Source organism: Paramacrobiotus metropolitanus, unplaced genomic scaffold (assembly GCF_019649055.1).
Source record: "Paramacrobiotus metropolitanus isolate TYO unplaced genomic scaffold, Prichtersi_v1.0 Parri_scaffold0000141, whole genome shotgun sequence".
NCBI classification, from domain to species: domain Eukaryota; kingdom Metazoa; phylum Tardigrada; class Eutardigrada; order Parachela; family Macrobiotidae; genus Paramacrobiotus; species Paramacrobiotus metropolitanus.
This window is the reverse complement of record NW_026570361.1, coordinates 286999-303066: the sequence shown is the minus strand read 5'-3', so window position 1 is coordinate 303066 and position 16068 is coordinate 286999. Positions and strand designations below refer to the sequence as shown.

The following is a 16068-nucleotide window of genomic DNA, read 5'->3' as shown; positions in this document are numbered from 1 at the left end:
CTATCTTCTTGACAAAACTGCACCGGATTTGTGTTGCATTATGGTACTGGTAAAAGGCATAGGTGTGTTGCAGATGTTGCACGGAATAGCCGCCCGCCTGTCCTACTGGGTGGACCTGCGCCCGTACTTCGACAACACCACTTATGAAGCCTTCTTCCCGGACGGCGCCAATGACCTCTCTCCCGGCGCACTGACTGTCGGCGCGCTAGGCTACATCATCTCGGCGCCCTTTTGTATCATTGTCGACTTTGGCGTGCCGCTGGTGGTGTTAACCACCGTACTGTGCTTGTATGGCCTCTCTTGCTGGCACTGCTGCACCGCCCAACGCACGGGACCGCGGGACACCGAAGCGGCGCGCCAGCCGTTAGCCACGCGGGAGACCACACCTCTGGCCAACCGGGATTACATCTTGGTTGGGTTATTTGTTCTAAGCACTGCCTGGTACTTCGGGGCGCTGATCATCTGGCCGTTCCTCTTTCCCGAACGCGCCGATCTGCCGCTTCACATGGTGGCGATCCTGGCCTGCATCCCCGGGACCGTCTGGCTGTGGAAGGCGGCGCGTCAGCTGGGATGTGCGGACAAATACCGAATGCGCGGTGGATATGGGGCGATTTCTGCCGGCGATGAAGTGTGCGATTAAATTGTCATGGGCTGCGGAGCGAAAGTCGTCCCACTTGTGTTTTTTTTTCCAGCTTTTTAACCGGGAATCAATGCAATGAGTGCTTTGTGTACAGCCCCATCTCATGCTAGATGGGATAATTTCTTCATTTGGTTGTTTTTCAGTGGGCGAAGCTCGCTTGTAACTGTGCACGTTGTTGAATCACTATACTTTCAAATTGCTTTCGTATCAACCGATCTGTCGGCTTTCGGCAACACTGTTTGTGTGAGCCTGTACCCGCTTTGTTCACTCATACAGCAAGAGTGATCGTTATCGAGTAGCGTGCAACAAGCGTGATTGTAGCGTGCTCCTCCATGCAGATTGCTTACGCAGTATACTGTAAGCTGCCGTTCTTCGATAATATGTAATAGCACGAACCGCCTACAAAATGTGCTGAGGCTTTCGCAGTTAAACACTGTCACTATATCGAATAACCGATTACTACGTCATAGTAATTATGAACGCGACATCGCTGTACTTCAAGCAGTTATACTCTGGTTCTCGCGACGTCAACTACGGGAACACTGTCCTGGTGCAGCGCGATGGCGGTCAGTGTTGGCTCGGGTACGTGCGGGACATCGACGTCGAGTACTTCTTTGTGGACTTCGATTCCAGCACAGTCCACGCCGAATGGATCCATTCCAAACATCTCTGGCCGCACCATTTCCTTCAACGGCAACTGGCAGGTGATGGCTCCTCGTGGCCAGTAGCGATACGCGACAGGGACGGTGGCCCGCTGACTTTCCGGCCGGCAACCATCATTGGTCCCCTCTGTGACATGTTCTGCATTGTACGCCTGGAGAACGAAAATCCAGTTAATGTGGCCATCGTGCACGAAAGCCATTTCGCGGCACAGCTACCCACTACCAGTGGTGAACCATGCTTTTTCGGAAGAACTAATGGAATCGTCTATCAGAAGCATGTCATCAGCTTCCGCTTAGCTTACCTGCTCAACAACGTACAGTTCCTGCCCAGGTTCCTGGCCGGTACTTGCCGGCTCGCCCTCAGCCACACTGAACGTCGGTATACTTTTACAAATCAATATGAAAGAACCGTTGGAACGGATCATTTCGCGTTCGTCTGTGAATGGGCGCACGAGCCGGCAGTTAGGCGCATTGAGTTTGATGTCGGTTGCCGCGCCTTTGTGCGAGCAGGAGTCGATACGGTAACCTTTATCTGCGCCGAGGTACATGGTACAAGTACCAAACGGACAGACGTTGTCGTTAAAGATCTGCGCGTTCACACTTCCCTCCGCGGTATTAGTCCAAAATTGTTCACATAATGTTTGCTGCTGCGTCCTTAGGTTATTAATAGGCTTTTTATTTGTATGTATTTTGTTAGCCATGATCGGCGCTCTATATTGTGGGAACAGAGTTTACTGCATGAAACTTTAAAATTACGTAATTTCAAAAACAAATCACAACAAGAACCTCAGACTGTGCTGATGTATTCCATTTGATGTAAAAATGCTGTTGCGCTGATGTTTTCTCATACAGTACAGTAATTTACAGATGTGGACGAGTTGACCATTAGTGGACGAGTTGACCACCTTGACCACCATGTGGACGAGTTGACCACCTTTCACATCCGGTCTTGGCGGGCGTTACATTTGCTTTGCCTGTGGACACCCAGTCACAAGTTGGCCGGCAAGTCAGCTGTTATATCTTTCGTGAAACAAATACCCTGCTTTATTTGTAGAGTTCTAAATCAAGGTCGCACTTGGTATGACTGTGTCATAAAATTAATAACGTTAGTGGACCATTTCCTGAATGGTAGTATCTAGATCATCTGCACTAGTAGTCATCTGAGTGTTATGGTATCACATTTGCTGTTCACCAGGGTGTGCGCTCTTTGGAGACTCCTGCTGCAAAAATACGTGGACGACCGACATATTATTTTCGACATCTATCCCGTACGAGAACAAGTGAACTGGCAGGATCCATTCTCCGTCGTTCGCGAGCACCTTCTATACAAGTTCGTAACGATGCTTGACCGCGCCATAACCCGGCAGACAAAAACGGTGGCAGTCATTAACAGCGAACAACGTCAAGAAACTATAAAAGATTTCGCGGCCAAATTGTGGACGGTCCATCGGTTGCTGGAGGCCAAAACCATTCGCCTGCCAAATATTATCATCAAAAACGCTCTCGACCTGAAATTCCCGCACTGCCCGTTGTTGAATCTTGGTCGGAATAAGCAAACAGGCGCATATGAGTGTCGCACGCTGCCAGCCTTGATGGCAGTGTGTGAACAGCTTGTGCTGCTCAAATTCACCGCGTTCTATGTCAACGATCCTGCGTTACTGAATATCCTGTACAACGATGGTAATCGGCATGAGTGTCGCCCTGAGTTGGAATTTCGACGGCGTCCGGGCGCTGTATCCTTGAATGTGGTCATTCCGTATTTGCGATTTCATTCCACGGAAACAGCCGTCGAGCACAGGGAACGCTTCCTAGCCGCGGTAAACGACAACTTGTCCGGCGGTTAATCCGCGAATGCGGGACCAAGCCAACGCTTTGCAAGCGCGCTGGCTACGAACGCGGACCATCTCAGTTAATGCAGCGGTATTCGAATATTTCAGCAGTATTGAGTATTGACGGATTACATATTGTACAGTGTGATTTAAATGCAGGTGTTTTTTGCTTGATCAGATTCGGTACTGTCGGAGCCCATGCAAGCACACAGAGACGGGATGGTATCGCCAAGCTCAGCGGATTGGCTGTGCACATCCTCGCCGCATACTATTCAGACTGAGAATGATACTGCCCATTCCCGTAACCACTGCTTTCAAGTGCTTTGTTAGTTCTTTCGCACTGCCGCAATCATAGTCCTGCCCAGCACTTATTGAACAATAAATCGATTATGTAGTACAATTCGCATTTAAGGGACTTTGCATTTATCATCTCCGTCGCCCATGAATCACTTCCGGAAAGGGACATTCTTCGGGAAATAAGTGCAGCATCATTTGACATGTGAAATTAAAATTGTTCAAACCATAAAAATTCTATGTAATTAACCAGAAAGATTTTTGTGCTAGCGGCTGCGTCAGTCTTCGAAGAATGCATCAAGAACTGCGAAGGTCACGTTGGTCAAAGTGGTTACGTCCAGTAGCCGGAGATCCATCGTGTTCCAATGTTGTGGATGATAATTCCGATGGAAACTGTTGAACCTGATTAAGAAAAAAATCAGCTGATCAAATGAACGACTGTGGTAAACAGCGAGCTTGGTAATCTGGGCTGAAAATGATTTCAAGTTAGGTGACTTGAAAATTCACCTAGAAAACGCATTCACGTTAAAGAAAAGTCTCACCATTTACCGATCTTTTTTAAATTTTGTACATTAGTACGAAAGTCGCTTCTGCACCGAACCAGAGATGCACCATTCTTTGAAATTTAAAAATGAGTTACAAATATTTAAATTCATTTCAAAATTTTAAAATGTTCGAAGTCTGATTCAGTGTAAAACGATCTTCATACTATATGATGGTTTTGATGCAGAATTGGAAGAAGATCGATCCATAATGAGACTTTTGTTGGACCTGAACGTGTTCTAACCTTTTGAAATTTTCTGAATGTCATAACTCCCCAACCGTATGTTGTGCCGCACTGACATTTTCAGGCCATGAATTTAAATCATTTGGCTACAGAATGCCAGAAAAGATGCAAAAAAAGCGCTTGGGAGAGCGCGGAAGTTAAAGCTTTTTTGGTGGTACATGAATTTGGTATCCTGTACCGGGTCACCTTTCTTAAGCACAATGTACTTACAGCTTCAAGAAAATACGAATGCTGATCCACTCCTCCGGGTAGGCCAACGTCTGCACCCAGCGCCCGTGTATTGCTGTGACCTTTCCCAAAACGCGCTGACTAGCGGGCATGCAGTGTTGGTTTGCTGCTGCCAGAAAGAGTCGGGACTGTTCTACGGCCGTCTGCGCCGCGCGAAAGCGCAGAAGCGGAATGATAATATCGCACCGACCGTCATACTCACAACGAGTAAACACCATCTCGGACAAGGGTAAAGCAGACGTAGTACCAGTATCCCAATGCAAAATCTCCAGCGCTGATCTGAGGATCGCTTCCCACGCGTTGTAGTTACTCAGCACCAGCTCTTCACAAACCGACATCATCGGGGACAGCGACGGATATTCGAATGTGTCGGTGTCGGAATCGTGACAGACGGTCAGGAGAGGCGATTCAATGCAATCGCGGCCGTTCTTTACAATAACTACAGGCAGCCGAATGCCTTTAGCTTCAAGTACTCGTTGCACCGTCCACATTCGCTGTTGGACAAATGCATCCCTCGAAGTGTGCACGTGATTTCCGTCTTGCGTTAGCGTATGCGTGCGTCCAGGAAGGATGCCGTCCAACACGGTTACCAGTTTGTAGCTGCGGTAATCACTGTAGCATTTTAACGACGCATCTTCATGTGGCTTTTTCTGGCACGTCGAGCACAGATCGAAGATGAAGTGACGGTTATTAATGCAGTTCCGGGAAAGAAGCCGCCACAGAGCGCAAACTCTAGGGAGTACCAATTTATTAATTTGTAGGATTCTCTTATCGGTGCTCTGATTTAAAGCAAAAAAAGAAATTGAAGTATCACACAGGGACTGCATCGAGCAGACTTGGTAACTCAGAGTTAGAAACTGATAAAAATTAAAAAAATACGATTCACGGCTTTGTAGTGTTAAATGAGCGCAAATGCGGTAACGTACCGGCTCGTCTGCACCTGTGAATCCACATCCAAATTAAACAAAATTTCTTTTATTATGGGATGCGGCAGTTCGCTGATGGGCATTTCTTCCGTATCTGCAGATTAGGTAATGAAGAAATGCTGTACGCAAGCATTATATTCTTGCCTGTTTTCGTGGAACCTCTACGGTGTTTCTTCAACAAAATGTTTCGAGGCAAAATATGAATTATGGTCAAACATGTAACAATCGAAAATAAGAACAGTCAAGAAATGAAAAGATCGTGGAGCAATAAGCAATTTAGATGACGACGCACTGAGATAAAGGTATAATGCACTACTTGTCATTCGATTAATGTACCGGTTCACTAACCAGGCTGCAGCACGCTCCCCGCCGTCCTATCCAAGTCAATGCAGGCAGTTTTTTGCTTCTCACGGATGTAGTTTTTGCACGCTCTGTTTACAGAAACTTTGTGCCAGAACATGCTGCGACCCGCTGCGTCGCCATGCATTTCAGCACAAACGAAGGTGACCGTATCCTGTTCGACCCGCACAAACACGCGACAACCCAAATCTATAGTATATGTCTGCCGGCGATGAGCACCTTTACCCACACAAGCGAAAACGCTCCTGTCAGTAGCAACTGTTCTTCGAAAGGGGCAGTTTGAATCACACAAATCAGATTTCCGGTTCAGTGCTAGATGGGAGGTTTGGCCCAGGAAAGTCGGTAGGAAATCTGCTCCAGACAGCAAATGAGCGTCCGAAAGCGCAACGACATGTTTCTTGTACTGATACCCGGTAGTCCGCCGGAAGAAATTCTCACCATCGTCAACTGCTGGCAGACTTTCGGCGAAATAATTGCGATGTACGATGCGGTTCGTTGAATTCTTCTCGGCCAAGTTTGGACTGCCCACGCGCACGATGACGGAAGCGTCCCACTGATCGGTGACCGTACACGTTCGGAAAACTACCGGCCCACCTGCGTGCTCCCGCGGAGCCACCTGGGTTGATTCGCCTCGATGGATGGATTTTTGTGCGGAAAGGAAATGATGTGGCCAGATATGTTTAATGGAGATCCGCTGGGCATCGATCGTGCTGGCATCGAAATCGATGAAGAAGCGAGCTTCTTTTATCATGATGATTTTCATTATTACGAAAGGTAAATTTCAAGCTTTACGTAGTAAGAACTGTGCGATAGTGTCTTCTAGATGTTTGAATGGACAGGTAACTGGGAGTCTGGGACTACAACGGCTCAACATGTAGGAGCTCCTTGTAGCTGCTTTTCTTCAAACAGCGCCTCAAAGGTAAGTTGACTGCATTAATCGTTGTAATTTTGACTTTTTTGTTTTAGAGACAACCACAGTGTAGATTGTTTATGAGTCGATGCTGGTTTTAGGTGCTATTCCGTCAGCGGAGCTCCGCACAGGCCTGCACCGTATGGATAAAATAAATGAAAAAAAAGCAGTCCACAATAGACTCCACATAGTCCACATAAACCACCAACACAAAATTGACAATTAAGTTAAAACGGAAAACTGGGTCGCAAAAAAACTCCAAAAAATTTAATTCTTTTTATTTTTTATTAATAAGAAATTTTGCAAAAAATGTTTGGCATTGGCTGCTTTTAAAATGCCGTGCCAATTGACTATTAATTTCCCAATTGGATAATATTGAGCCAATTAGCGTCTTTGTTATGATCACGCCTAGTGGTTTTGTGCAAATACGGTTGGGTGATATCTGGCCACTCACAGAGCGGATAGATGCTCGACAGGCCAATGCGGGAGCGGACATACTAACGTGCTCCGTTGATATGTGGAGTCATATCAACGCAACACGCTACGATCTCACTTTTTCCGGGAGGGTGCTCAGTAGTCGTTTATCCCCAATCGAGTAATTATTTAGTTCAAAGATAGTGAACAGCAAGGGAGAGAATGAAATAAAACAGTTTTATCGTGTATGGTGCTAGTGTTTTCACTGTACTGTGAGTGTAAAAAAGGAACATATTTTTAAGGGATTTGGCCCGGTACATAGCACCAAATTCACATACATCCAACTTTTTTTTGCTGTCGCGCACTCCTATACCCTGTTTTGCACTGCTTTATAATATTTTGTAGCCAAAGAATTCGTATACATAGGCGAAAAAACCGTATGTGCGCGCAACATCCGGTTCGGGAGTTTTAGTGAAAATTTCACTTTTGGTACACCTCGGCGCGTTTAAACTTTTGGAATTTTATTTAATAAAATTCCAAAAGTCTAAACGCGCCGAGGTGTACCAAAAGTCTCATTATGAACCGGTGCTCTTCAAATTTTGCACGAAACGCACATTACCATGAAGATCGTTTTGGTATCGAACCAGCTTTCTACCACTTTTTCCAAATTTTAAATTAATTTTTAAAAATTTTGAAATTCATTTTACAATTTTAAAAAATAGTGGGCGACAGCACAAGTTCCCGTGAATGTACCCGAATTAGGTACTATGTACCAAGGCAAATCCCTTGAAATTGCACCAGCATCGAGTACTACGAGGAGACCAGATCACTGTGCGGTCAGATCGAAGGCCTAATTGAACAGATCGTCCCGTGCGTTAGGATGCGTTGCGTTTTGGTTCCGGTTCACTCTGATATCGCTTTGATCAAGCACACAAAATATAGTTTACTGTTTTTGAGTTCCGAGTCCTGCCTAGCGGAACGCACTAAACAAGCAAACCAACGAGCAAGACTCAATAGGACTTTGCATTTTATGACTCCGCTTTTCGCGCAGTAATTTGAAAAAGACAGCCTTCAGGAAACAGCTGCACAATCTGAAACTGAAATTGTCCAAACCAGTAAAATTCTATTTAAATAACCAGGTATGTTTTTGTACTGACGGCTGCTTTAGCCTTCAAAGGAAGCATCAAGGACAGCGGAGGTCACGTTGGTCAAAGTGGCAACGTCCAGCTGTCGGAGGTCCATTGTGTCCCACTGCTGCTGAGAGTGATTCCAACGGAAGTTGTTGAACCTGATAAAAAAATTTATTTGGCCAAATGAACAGATGCTGCAGATAGTTGAGCGAAAGATGCAGATAGAGAGCTTGATGCTCTAGGTTCAAACTATCTCTCTCTCTGGGCTCTGAGTTTCGGTAATACAGCTTCCAAAATAATTATCTTATAAAAACGAAAAAGTTTAAAAACTGCTGTAGCAACCGCTTCAGCGCCAATACGATACTTAAGTATGGATGTTCTGCAAAGTAACTGAACCAGTCAAGTTGGAGAATTTACTTCGAACGTCTTACAGCTTCAGGAAAATACGAATGCTAGTCCACTCATCACTGTCAGGATAGCCCAGCACTTCAACCCAGCGCGCGTGTATCGCTGTGACCTTTTCCAAAACGCGCGGACTAACCGCCGGACAGTGTTCGTCTGCTGCTGCCAAAAAGAGTCGGGACTGTTCTGCGGCCGTTTGCGTCGCGCGAAAACGTAAAAACGGAATGATAACATCATCGCATCGAGCGTCAATGTCGCGACGTGTAGATGCCGTCACGGCCGTAAATGAACCCGAAGTAATGCCAGTATCCCGGTGCAAAATCCCCCTCGCCGATCTTCTTTTCCATTTTGAAAAGTGCTAAATGAGCGCAACTGCCGTAACTTACCGGCGCGTCTGCACCTGGGAATCCACATCCAAAATAAGCAAAATCCCTGATACGATGGGATGCGGCAGTTGACTGATGGACATTTCTTCGGTATCTGCAGAATATCGAATAACAAAATGCTGCATTATATTCTGTTTTCATGGAACCGTTAAAGTGGTTCTTCAACAAACTATTCCGACACAAAGTAAGGACATACGGGGGAATATAAGTCACATTTGAAAATTATAACCGTAAGGTCAAGAAATCGAAGACATGGTGAAGCAATAAAAAATTTAGATGTCGACACACTGCAGTAAAGGCATATTGCACGGTTTCTCGATTGAAGCGCCGTTGCACCGAGTCACTGACCATGCTGCAGTGCTTTCCCCAACGTCCTATCCAAGTTAATGCAGATTGTCTTAAGCTTTTCACGGATGTAGTCCTTGCACGCTTTCTCTAAAGAAAGTTGGTCCCAGAACACGCTACGACCCGCTGCGTTTCCATGCATTTCAGCACAAAAGAAGGTGACCGTATCGTTTCCCACTCGCGCAAACACTCGACAACCCAAATCTATCATATATTTCCCCCCGCGATGGGGGCCTTTTGTATCCATACAATCGAAAAAGCTTTGTCAAATGCAAATCCTATTCGAAAACGGCAGTTTGAATCACACAAATCAGATTTCCGGTTCAGTGCTAGCTGGGATGTTTGGCCCACAAACATCGGTAGGAAATCCGCTTCAGGCAGCAAATAAGCGTCCGAAAGCGCAACGACATGTTTTCTGTATAGAAACCCGGTAGTTCGCCGAAAGAAATTGTCACCCTTGTCAACTGCTGGTAGACTTTCAACGAGATAATTGCGATGAACGATGTGGTTCGTTGAATTCTTTGTACGGACTACGGCGTACAAAGCGTCCGACTGATCGATGGCTGTGCCCAATTGGAAGACCATCGGCCCACCTGCGTACTGCCGCAGAGCTATCTGGATTGATTTGCCTCCATAGATGGTTGGCCATTTTTGGTCGGAAACGAAATGATGTGGCCAGACATATTTAGTGGAGATCCACTGGGCATCGATCGTGCTGGCATCGAAATCGATGAAGAAGCGATCGTCGTCAATATCCTGTACATACCCCAGCCACCATTGGCCGTTGTCGCGCTGCACCAGCACCGTGTTCCCGTAGTTAACTTCCCGCGAATCCCTGAACAATTTACGAAAATACAGCGTTGTCGCAGGCATGGCCTAGTGAATCTCCCAAAGCGAGTAATAAAACAATAAAAAAAGCAGAGCAAGAGGCAGCAAGCGAGAGAGAGCGATATAAGAGAGCGTGGAGTGTATGACGCTAACGTAGTCCGAAATTGTAATCATAAAATACCACCGGTGCAATTATCGTATCGCTTTCATAATCACGTACATATATCGGCCCTATGGCCACTTTGATTCCCATGTGTGCTGATGTTATTACATGTCACAATATTCCGTATTATCTTATCACTAGCTTTCTTGTTGTTATCTCTAATACCTGCAGAGAGAGTGAGCAGCGCCGTAATTCAAAAGACAAACATTTTCATAATTGCGCCAGTAATAATTCACAGCAGCTGCTAATTTGCAAATTTAATTAAATTTGCAGAGCTGCTAAATAATTTTTCCAATTCGTTAACCTTCAAGAGCCAGTGCCATTTCGTCCCATTTAGCAGTGAGGGCCGTTAGTTGCTCGATGCGGGCGCACAGCACTCAAAACAGCCCAATTTGACCAAAGGCAGTTTCAGATCAGTTCGATAATTGCGATTGAAAGCGAACAACAAAATCGGATTAATCAGAGAATTCAGAAGCAAGCAATACAAAATATATTGCGGTCGCAAAATCGACGTAGTTTTCAACTTGGATATCATTGTTCCAACCATGAAACGATATTTGGCATAGAGTACTGCCGGGATAACAGTGGCCAACGTTATTGCGAAATTCACCCTGCCGGGTCTTTGCTCTTTATTACCGAAAAAGTTAGTCAGGTTATATCTCGCATTGGAAGGCGGTCTTCCGGATTCCCGCAATACCAGTACTCTTGCTGCCAGCGAAATCTTGGCTCGGCGATACATGTGCAATAAAAGTCTGCCGTGCAATCCAGCGAGAACCAGAACCGGGAAAACATATAAGAATAATGCTATCACGATATGAACAAGTGGAAAGTTTGGAATGAAGAGTAGGCGTGGCACATGCGAAAGAGAAAGGCGAACTCCTGTTATAGATACAGGTTGCACATGCAAGAAGCTGTCGACGACATAAGCGAAGTGAACCGGTAATATCGGTCCGGAATATTGCGTTTGTAGCCGGCCGAAAGACTTACGCAGTCCGACAGAATGGTTTACGTATCGCAAACTTTTGTGCCGGGTTCCGGCGGAAAGGTTTACGCTGGAAGGCTTCCAGGTAGCGAACAGCAGAAATCACGGTTATGTGGGCAATGTCCGTGCTAGTTACGACGTCTCTGTTGAGGGATAAAAGGCACGGCAGATTTTCAGTAGTAGTAACCCTCCGGAATTGAACCAATATAAAAGGTGAAAACGCTTGAAAATCCAGTTTAACAAAGATCCCAGATGCTACCGGATATTAAAAAGCAGCCAATCAGTGCACGTTGCTTTGCATTATGGAGTATCAGCAGGCAGATATTTTAAAAATTGCCGAGAAAACCAGATTTATGCTTAACAATTCCAGGGACAGTGTATGCCAGGTCCCTTGACCAGGCCCTCCAGCAAACCGTTGGTTGCGTTCCCATAGTTTGATTTATGTTCCTCTGTGCGGTTTCTCATGTTCGATACAGTGCAATGTTGGTTGTTAACTGGTTATTCATGAATCTGTCATGCTGTTTTTTGGGGCATCGGAAAGTCGTTTGCCGATTATGTTTCGTACAAGTTTTGCTCGATAAACCTACCGATCTCAGATATTTTGTTCCGCTACAGCTGAAGCGCTCGGACAATTTACCGGACCGTTGGCCTGCGCTATCTTGTTCGATAAAGTTCCTTCGCAGAGTGCTGTGTACGAAACAGAGCTTTGAAGTTTGTAAACACTCATGGGTTGCTAAATATCTGTAGAATACCTATGCTTAATGCAGTATGCAGAATAAAATAGCATTACGCAGTGCCCAAAAGGATGAACGCACCGACTGATTACTGAACGCAGCAGTCGTACAACTGTATCTGGCTTCTGCAAAAGCCACGAGGTATTTACTTGTATTCGGCCGTCAGACATGCTGCTCACGAAAAGGGTCAAAACCACGCATGCACGTTGGGTACAAACGTAGGTCTATTCTAACAATGGCCCAGTGTACGATTTTTTTGCAAATTTACAGTGGAACCTCCGTTAGCGTACATTTTCTTAAAGCGGCCAACTCGGAGTCTCGAATAACGTTTTCCGTATCGTCACTATCGTGTATGTATGCGCCTTCTCTTTAATACAGATAGTTAGTCTGCCGCAGAATTTCGGCAGAAATGTTTTGGCGAATGGTATACAGATAGTTTCACTTACTTACAGCGGATCTCCGTCAGCTGGACAACTGCGCTCCGACGATTGTAACTTTGCATCCCTTATTGGCTGCGTCAAAAAGTGAGACAGGTATTATATAGGTCTTTGCATCGGTTTCAGTTCCTTCGGTATAAAATCTGGTAATAATGCTGCTGGATAGCTCACCCCAAAAGCAGACTTTTTATCCTGATCCTGATTACGAAAATTGCAAGCATTTTTTAGTGGCAAGGTAATCCACGACGTGACCTTTGTACCCTGGCTGGTTGGTTCAACTCGTGCCAAGGAAGAAGAAAAGGCATTGTGCAGAGAAACGCTTTCGCATCTTAACTCGTGGTGGAAATTCTTAAAATGGTGTTGCTGGCTTCGCACATACATATTAACTCTTTACTCGAATTACCTCGACAGAAAAACTGTAAATCAAGATTGACGAGAACGAATTCATGGGCAGTTGTATCTGCTCCAGATGAACGGATCCCATTGCACAGTACCAATTTGGTAAATCCAGTCGCCATACAGTCAATGGCACCGTTCCCGAGAGCGGACTATTTCTTAGGAGAGGAGTGTAGCGAATTGGGCCGTGGTTAGCCATTATAAATATGAAGAATTATTGGTAAGTTGTATCCCGGCAACTCTAATTGGTGACCAGCGACAGTAGCACATGCCTTTGCGGAAATCATTCTGAAAGCCCGTGAAATCGGCCTAGTGGTGAACGAGGCAAAGTGCGAGCTTCATATTTCCGGTGGAACCGAAGAAGCCCGAAACGATGCTGTAGCATATTTCCAGGAGATGTACCCGAAACTACGCATCCTGAGAAATGCCGACTTTCTGTTGTTAGGTGCACCGGTTTTGGACGATGCCATCGGTCCAGCTGTAGCCGAAAAGTGCGCAACAGTTAAAATGGCGTGTGAGCGGTTAGAGCTTTTGCCACGTCACCAGTCACTCTTCCTACTCAAAAACTGTCTAGGGGCCCCAAAAATCATTCATATGCTGCGCTGTTGCAATGCATGGAAACAACCGCAACAACTCTATCAACTGGATGAAGCAGTGCGGGTGTGTTTTCAGTCCCTGTGCAATGTACGCACGTCGCACGACGACTATCCGTGTTGGCGGCAGGCGACACTACCAGTGAGCAGAGGCGGTATTGGTATACGCCGGGCGGAAGAATTAGCTCTCCCTGCCTTTTTGGCATCGATTCACTCCGTATCTGGCTTAATATCACTATTGCTTCCTGATCACTCTACTGTAAATGTTTCGGCCGCTTCTGAGTTGTGGAAAGTCAACGCGCGACTGGCAGAACTCCCGGAGCAAAATGTCAGAAAGGTACAACGAGCATGGGACCTTCCGCTATGTAACACATCACTATCCACCCTGTTGGACATCTTTCGCGATGATGAAGTTAACCGGGCCCGGCTCCTCGCACAGTCGACACCGGAAGCCGGCATATGGTTAAATGCCTTGCCCTCGGCACACATCGGCAACCTCCTGGACGATGACACCGTGAAGATATCAGTCGGCCTGAGACTGGGGGTGAATATCTGTGAAGCGCACTTATGTTCTAAGTGCCACAAGCCCGTCGATGTGTATGGCCACCACGGATTGTCCTGTGCTTTCTCAGCCGGAAGACATCCACGCCACGGCGGCTTGAATAGTATTTTGTGCAGATCGTTAGTATCAGCCGGCATCCCTGCAAAATTGGAACCGCGAGGTACATCCCACACATCGGACCGTCGCCCAGATGGCTGCACCACGTTTGCGTGGCAACGCGGTATGTGTTTGGCGTGGGACGTGACCTGCGTGGATACTGTTGCTATGTCTCACCGGAAAGCCACATCAGTCACTGCGGGATCCGCCGCCGCGCAGGCGGAGGATAGAAAGGCGGGACTGTACTTGTACCTACAGGGCAGATACATCTTCGTACCGCTGGCTTTTGAAACTCTTGGACCATGGGGAAAATCAGCTAGCCGTTTAGTGAAGGAAATTGGCAAGCGATTACAACAGCATACGGGTGAGCCTCGCTCCCATGAGTACCTCCGTCAACGTCTGTCGCTGGAAATTCAGCGAGGCAACGCTGCTTCCGTTCTCGGTACAATGGAAGGAGCGGCAGCATTAAATGAAATTTTGTTATTTTGATTTACTGTTTCAAAACTGTGATGTTACCGCATTTTGTGAAATAAAAAATACCCATTGGTGACTAAAGAGCGGGTGGGATCATGAATACCAAAATTTTCTGGGATTAAAGGAAACATATGAAAGGACATAAATCAGGAAATGTATGAAACATAAAATGGAGAGTCTAACTTGAAAATAAAAACATCCAAAATTATGCCCTGATGTTGCAGCCATACAGTCCGAAATTATGGGCAACTAAATTATTCAGTCCAGTAATATGTAGTAACAGTTGAAGTTGGAACACGTTCAGTCCTTCAAGCAATCGCCACCTGCACAGAGTATGGGGGTTTATCGCAGTCATCCAATTTCCGATTGCGCACCAGAGCATTGTGCGGCCAGAGGTGACGGGAATGGAGCCATTGGGAGCTGACTGTGCTGGCATCGAAATTAATGAAGAAGTAATCGCCGTCAATATCCTGCACGTATCTCAGCCACCATTGACCGGAGTCGCGGTGCACCAACACCGTGTTCCCGTAATTCACCTCACGCGCAACCGTAGGGAAATTGCGATAATACTTGGATGTTCCGCTCATGGCGATGTGCGATCCGTGGCTTTAGTGATATCGAATTGGCTTAGGTAACAGTAATTAGGTGATCAGTCCTGCGATAACCAATGGTGCTGTACAGCCTGTACTTATCCAGCTAAGCAATACATAGTGCATAATCACTGCATATTAATTTTATCAGCTCCTAGCAGCAGTATGATTCCTTTGAAATGAACTCGTGATAAAACAGGATGTTGGAATAAATTTGATAACTATAATTACTTGAGCCAAGACAGGGACGAGACCGAGTGCGGAAAAGGTCATCTGGTGCTCCGGTTTACATACGCGATATCAAGGATCTTTGACTTAGTCATCAATCAATGATTTTCAAAAGCCTACCTTGTTGATATGTGAAAATTGACCCTCAGACTATGTCGAACGTACAATTATATCCGGAGTTACACCATCGCTTTTTCATTTACAACTGTATGAGTATTGTAAACATGTCATAGTTATGTCGGCCAGTACACTCATAAATAAATATGTATTTGTTCGAAGATGTTACGGGCACTTTGCCGTCACGAAGCCTTCGTGTTTCACTGTTGGCCTGTTATGACTGTCATGTTTTTATTTTGGATTTTCTTTCTTTAGAGCCCGTATGATCGTATCTAAATCGTGTCCGGAGTAAATCATATACTGTAGCGGCTCGATCAAGTGGCACCACAGAGTTATAGTACGGGAAAACAGCACAAATGCAGCGTGTGCATGCTCATGCGCTCGCAAGCACGAGCAGTGCACACTTTGCAAGTGCTGATTCCCTGTACATGTAGTATACTGTACCTAACAACGTACGATTCTGTGACTTCGTTTAGCTGTATAGAGTTTCTGCTGTCAGTTACGATCAGAGGAAAATAATAAATCTAGAACCTTCAATACATTACTGTACACAAA

The 16068-nt window shown here is 45.8% G+C and overlaps 2 protein-coding genes across 6 annotated transcripts; one reads left to right on the top strand and one right to left on the bottom strand.

Annotated features, from left to right (window-relative positions):
* Positions 1–1047: 1047 nt before the first annotated feature.
* On the top strand, positions 1048–3426 carry LOC129599256 (uncharacterized). 2 transcript variants are annotated; one of them, XM_055497445.1, is made up of 4 exons: positions 1048–1914; positions 2170–2304; positions 2498–3222; positions 3310–3426. In XM_055497445.1, the coding sequence occupies exons 1-3, from the start codon at positions 1116–1118 to the stop codon at positions 2584–2586; spliced, it is 1023 nt and encodes a 340-aa protein (XP_055353420.1). In that variant the 5' UTR covers positions 1048–1115; the 3' UTR covers positions 2587–3222; positions 3310–3426. The 2 variants fall into 2 exon arrangements, with proteins under 2 accessions (XP_055353420.1, XP_055353421.1); XM_055497446.1 differs by having other exon boundaries at positions 2498–3210; positions 3310–3408.
* Positions 3427–3549: 123 nt separating this feature from the next.
* LOC129599251 (uncharacterized) lies at positions 3550–10313 on the bottom strand. 4 transcript variants are annotated; one of them, XM_055497437.1, is made up of 4 exons: positions 9317–10313; positions 8969–9062; positions 4423–5172; positions 3550–3827 (listed from the first exon to the last, which is right to left on the bottom strand). In XM_055497437.1, exons 1-4 carry the CDS (start codon positions 9558–9560, stop codon positions 3704–3706), a joined length of 1212 nt encoding a protein of 403 aa, XP_055353412.1. In that variant the 5' UTR covers positions 9561–10313; the 3' UTR covers positions 3550–3703. The 4 variants fall into 4 exon arrangements, 2 of the variants coding, with proteins under 2 accessions (XP_055353412.1, XP_055353411.1); XM_055497436.1 differs by lacking the exons at positions 8969–9062; positions 9317–10313 and adding exons at positions 5367–5460; positions 5715–7500; XR_008691895.1 differs by lacking the exons at positions 3550–3827; positions 4423–5172 and adding an exon at positions 7879–8338 and having other exon boundaries at positions 8598–9062.
* Positions 10314–16068: the final 5755 nt, after the last annotated feature.

What these genes read in the sequence shown, in the direction of transcription:
- LOC129599256 (XM_055497445.1), top strand. Translation starts at nt 1,116, where the DNA reads ATGAACGCGACATCGCTGTACTTCAAGCAGTTATACTCTGGTTCTCGC. An exon ending in CGTTCACACTTCCCTCCGCG is followed by an intron (nt 1,915 to 2,169) that starts GTATTAGTCCAA and finishes AGTAATTTACAG; the next exon opens with ATGTGGACGAGTTGACCATT. An exon ending in ACCCAGTCACAAGTTGGCCG is followed by an intron (nt 2,305 to 2,497) that starts GCAAGTCAGCTG and finishes GCTGTTCACCAG; the next exon opens with GGTGTGCGCTCTTTGGAGAC.
- LOC129599251 (XM_055497436.1), bottom strand. Translation starts at nt 6,489, where the DNA reads ATGAAAATCATCATGATAAAAGAAGCTCGCTTCTTCATCGATTTCGAT. An exon ending in GGGGAGCGTGCTGCAGCCTG is followed by an intron (nt 5,461 to 5,714) that starts GTTAGTGAACCG and finishes CCTAATCTGCAG; the next exon opens with ATACGGAAGAAATGCCCATC. An exon ending in ATTCGTATTTTCTTGAAGCT is followed by an intron (nt 3,828 to 4,422) that starts GTAAGTACATTG and finishes TTTCTTAATCAG; the next exon opens with GTTCAACAGTTTCCATCGGA.